The sequence below is a fragment of the Ostrea edulis genome, chromosome 1 (genome assembly GCF_947568905.1).
Source record: "Ostrea edulis chromosome 1, xbOstEdul1.1, whole genome shotgun sequence".
Lineage (NCBI taxonomy): Eukaryota > Metazoa > Mollusca > Bivalvia > Ostreida > Ostreidae > Ostrea > Ostrea edulis.
In genome coordinates, this window is record NC_079164.1 from 61,820,788 (window position 1) to 61,826,277 (window position 5,490).

General features: G+C 39.6%; 1 protein-coding gene across 1 annotated transcript; it reads left to right on the plus strand.

The window, feature by feature from the left end:
• The first annotated feature begins 1,991 nt into the window (after positions 1–1,991).
• Positions 1,992–3,943, plus strand: LOC125664895 (FMRFamide receptor-like). Its single transcript, XM_048897694.2, has one exon. The coding sequence runs from the start codon at positions 2,018–2,020 to the stop codon at positions 3,119–3,121; it is 1,104 nt and encodes a 367-aa protein (XP_048753651.1). The 5' UTR covers positions 1,992–2,017; the 3' UTR covers positions 3,122–3,943.
• The last annotated feature ends 1,547 nt before the right edge of the window (positions 3,944–5,490 follow it).

The following is a 5,490-nucleotide window of genomic DNA, read 5'->3' on the forward strand; positions in this document are numbered from 1 at the left end:
AGGTCTGTCGTGGCCGGGATTCGAACCGCATGCGGGGCGAACGCTCTAATCTCTAGACCACCGCGGCGGTATACTGGCTATGTGATTTAAATTCCCACAAATATTTTAGATGAAATATTCCCAGTTCGGTTATATAACAATTATTTTAAAAAGTTTAATCATTGAATGAACCGTCTTTCCTTTGTCTGGTCCCCATCCCAACCACTCTGTTATTACACTTCACTGTTAGTTGAGGGGGCAGGGACAAAACTTGGCTTTCAAACATGTGACATAACACGATTACTTTTCAATGTTCAATAGTTTATTTTACGTCTAGAGGAATTACACTTTTTAAATTTTGTTTTTAATTATTCGTGTTTATTATAAATAATTACCGAATACATGTACATACCTCGTATGGGATATTATGAACAGATACAAAAATCAACGAGGTTCGAATTGACTAGCTACCTAACATGGCTTCGTCGATAAACGAAATTATTTGACGTTGTGAGATTTCGGTTCGCAACGGATTTTAATCAAATTAATGACTATTTGAAGATACGTTTGGACAAAAGTAGAGTGGGGAAATATGTTACGACATTTTTCCTATTGAAACTTTTGAGACAGCGATGCAAGAATACAGCGATATAATATGGAATCCAGATAGGGCCACGTAGTTCACTATCGCACCATCGCGGTTTGGGTCGATGGTGTGATGACGCGATAACGATGGGGCGATGGTGCGATGACGCGATGGTGCGATAGCGCGATGACGATGGTAAGATGGCGCGATAATGCGATAACGATAGTGCGATACTACGATGACGCGATGGTACGATGACAATGATGCGATACCGATGGCGCGATGACGGTATCGCGTTATCGCATCATCGCCATCGCACCATCGTCATCGCATTATCGCGCCATCTTACCATCGTCATCGCGCTATCGCACCATCATCATCGCACCATCGTCACCGCATTATCGCGCCATCACATCATCGACCCAAACCTCGATGATGCGATGGTGCGATAGTGAACTATGTGGCCCTATCCGGATTCCATAATATAAGGCCTAAACCGTGCGCATTTTTTTTCCTGTGCCGTAAATTGTAGGTTTTTATAAGGGATGGTTCTGTAGCTCTTGGTCTGTCCCAATATTTTCCCAGAGAGCTACAGATTTGCAGCTATAATGGGTGTAAATACAACTTATTTTTGTAAATAGAGCGTAAATTGATGTAAATAAAAGTTAATTTTCGTATTTCCACCCAATCAGTAAAAGAAAGGATTTGCACCTCAGCGCAACCATTTTGTATTTCCACCCAATCAGTAAAATAAAGGAGTTGCACCTCAGCACAACCATTTTGTACTGCAGAATAATTGTAAATAATTCATACTCTATTTTCTATGGAATCCGGATAGGGCCACGTAGTTCACTATCGCACCATCGCATCATCGAGGTTTGGGTCGATGGTGCGATGCCGCGATAATACGATGACGATGGCGCGATGGTGCGATGACGATGACGCGATGGTGCGATAGCGCGATGACGATGGCAAGATGGAGCGACAATGCGATAACGATAGTGCGATGGAGCGATACTGCGATAGCACGATGGTACGATGGCAATGATGCGATAACGCGATACCGTTATTGTGCCATCGCGCCATCGGTATTGCGTTATCGCATCATCGTCATCGTACCATCGCGTCATCGCAGTATCGCTCCATCGCACCATTGTTATCGCATTATCGCTCCATCTTACCATCGTCATCGCGCTATCGCACCATCGCGTCATCGTCATCGCACCATCGCGCCATCGTCATCGTATTATCGCGGCATCGCACCATCGACCCAAACCTCGATGATGCGATGGTACGATAGTGAACTACGTGGCCCTATCCGGATTCCATAATTTTCTGCAGTTTTCATACAAAGATTTCATTTGATCAGAACTCTACTCGATTTGATGGTTAATTGATGATAATTTTGTTTTTCAGATGATTTTGAACTGTTCCCTCAGGATTGAATCCTGTATGACGCTCAACAACAATTGCAGTTACAATGATTTTTTAACCATAAAAGATCATTGTATTTTACCAGATGAAAACGACTCCGGGAATTTGCTTTCTTCTCAACCTGCATACAAACTGAAGGAAAGTTTGATTCTATATCTCTCTCCTATTCTTCTTGTGTTTGGAATCATCGGCAATTCACTGTCATTTGTTGTGCTTATTGGACAGACCAAGAAAATGTCGACATATTCCTACCTCAGTGCTTTAGCCATAATGGATATATCTGTATTATTAGTAGGATTACTGCGTTTATGGATTGCTGAAATAACCGGAAGTGACATAAAAGACATGTCAGATGTCACCTGTAAGCTCGTGCAGTTCCTTGGTTACGTATGTAGTGATTCTTCTGTGTGGTTGATAATAACTGTGACAACTGAGCGCTACATTGCAGTCTGTCATCCTCTGCAAACCCAAATGTTCTGTAAAATTGGAAGAGCATGGAAGGCTTTACTCCTGCCAATTTTGATCATTTGTGTAATTAACTCTCATTTCTTCTTCACAGTGTCGATTCAACAGAAACATGACAGAGCTGAATGTCAGGCGGCCCCTTCATTTGAATTACTCGTTAATAATATCTGGCCGTGGGTCGATGCTGTCATCTATTCATTTCTCCCGTTTGTAATTATAGGAGTTCTTAACGGATTCATAATCCGGAAAATATCGCAAGCTGAAAAAGAACGGAAAATTTTTCTGCAAGTCAAACACCGGACAGCGCGCGAGTTAAGACGGTACAAATCCTCTGACAACAATAAAAAGCTGACCACAATGTTGCTCTCGGTCTCCTTTGCTTTTCTTCTGACAACCTTTCCAATGAATATCGCTGTGATTTTTACCGCGTTTTGGAACAAACGAGCGGACCGTGATGTTGAGGGGGCTGCCATTTTTCATCTCATCAAAGCCATCACTGAGCTACTTATGTACGTTAATCACTCTATCAATTTTTTCCTTTATTGTGCCACAGGACAAAAATTTCGTAGATCACTAATGCAGTTATTTTGTGGAAGACGATTTAGCCATTCCAATAACGACAGGACACATTTCACATCAATAAGGAATACACAGTAGTCTTTGATATAACACAGAAGTGGAGAACTGAGAACAGTGTCTCTTATTTTCATTGAATATAATCTCTTTCTTAGATAATCACGTTTATCATTACTTACTAGGTTTGTTACAGACTGTCTACAGAAATATGTAGAGTTGTTAAAGCCCATAGAAGGCTATGCGAAGCCGAGCCTTCTATGTATTGAACAACTCAACTAATTCCTGTAGTCAGTTACAAACCTAGTAAGTGCTTTGTTTTCTCGAGGACCAGTAAATTTAATACGAACATTGTGGTCAAGAAATAGGGCTCACGGCAGGTGTGATCGGTCGACAGGAATGCTTACTCCTCCTAGGAACCTGATCCCACCTCTGGAATATGCAGGGGTTAACTTCACCTTCTCATGCATAAGTAAGAAATAGTTCCGGACGCCACGGTGCCGTCTAAATTTTGCAACTCGACGTCTAAAGAAATTTAAACGGTAAACACGTGAACGATTTAACCAATGACGGAGCTTCATTCCAGTTGGAGGCAAAACAACAACTTTTATTATTCCTGTAAGAGCATAGAGAAGAAACATGGAATTACTTTACAGTTTTTTGAAAATGCTCTGCATATCTTAATCAGTACTCTGCTCCGAATACAAAGTGACCTACCACAAACAAAATCACAGTGTGGGCTACCTAGTAAAATATTTTGATCGCAAATGTCTGTTATGTTTGTAAATTTTGTTTATATTTTGTACATATTAAGTGTATTACAGGTATTTCCAAAATTATTCTTTCATCGTTCTTTTTGTAACAAGATATTTAAATATACATATGCACCAGAATGACATCACTGTATATGGTCATTTTGCAAATATCTATGAATAAATTTGTTTCCTTTTGCAATATATTTCACTGATGTTCATTTCTAAGTCACCTGAGTCACTCACGTGACCAATTGTGATTGTTGGATTTTATTTGTTGTCCGCCATCCATTGCCCATCATACGCAGTGCGTTAACATAACCTTTACACTTAAAGTGCATAACTATTTATCATAGAATTAGATTTGAAACATCCTTGGGGTAAAGGAAACTAAATTGTGAATCCAATGGTCGCTGCACTCCTGAGATCAGAAATGTGGGATCAACTCTTTGAAATATTTTTTCTTGATTACGGGACATTTAGCAGACAAACTGAATATCTAGTCAAGATAAAGCAAGGATGTCTCTGAAAGACGTATGGCATACATGGCCCCTGGGTCAGGGTTTTCATGCAAGGGTCGACTTTACTGGTTCTTTCAAGAATGGAAAATTTCTTTAAAATCTTATTCACTGCTGGACAATAAACAACCTAACTAGTACATAGTAATGATAAGAATTATAACCTTTTCTAAAATTGTGAAATTCATGACCCAAGGGTCAGGAATTTTGGTAATAGGGGGACTTATAGCTCATATAACAAGCATTCTGAGAGTATTGCATGACAAACAAAAATTACTGTACCATAACAATAGTCAAAGTCCATTATGTAGGTTATGGTAAAAGGGAAAATTGGGGAACCAGGATAGGAATAGTTTGAAATCAACTACTATTCGAGTAGAGACCAGACCAGGGAAAAAAAACCAAATTTATAATCAGGTTTAGGTCTTTAACCAAGTAAATAAACTGTGACATGAAGGTGATCATGAATAATTTAGCTATATTGTTGTATTACAATGCTAGAAGTTTTAATGAGTGTAGTACTCTAATCTACAGAAATAAGAAACTTTGATGTAAACTAATGCTATTTTTCTAAGTCCAAGGGCCATAACTTAATGAAAAATCAATGGACAGAGACGAAACTCGAACATGAACTGTAACTTGTTATGGCAAAGCAAAATACAAAATATCAAATGAATACCTGCAAGCAACACCCCCCCCCCCCCCCCAAGTCTGGAAAACTGATAATTCATGCTATTTTTCTAAGTCTAAAGATCATAACTTAGTGAAAAATCAACGGACCGAGACGAAATTCGATCTTGATCTGTAACTTGTTATGGCAAAGCAACGCACCAAATATCAAATAAATACATGTATCTGCAAGAACAGAAAAAAGTGCGGAAAACTGAATTGACGGACAGACAGACGGACGGAGCGCTAACCTAAAGTCCCCTTCGACTTCGTCGTTAGGGGACTAATAAAAATGGGTTACTTTCGTCTTCTTGACTCTATTTACATGTAACTAAATATCTTTTTGACGCTTCAACACCAAACAACTAAACTGAATACTAGTAGATAGTGATAATGGAGAGATAATGTTCTACGGAAATTATGAAATCCATGGCCTCTTACTCGGGGAGGGGGGATCAGATGTTGCATAGTGAGCAAGGATGTGTCTACCAGACTCGTCAAATCCATGGCCCTT

Coding starts and splice junctions, on each gene's coding strand:
- LOC125664895 (XM_048897694.2), top strand. CDS start 2,018: ATGACGCTCAACAACAATTGCAGTTACAATGATTTTTTAACCATAAAA.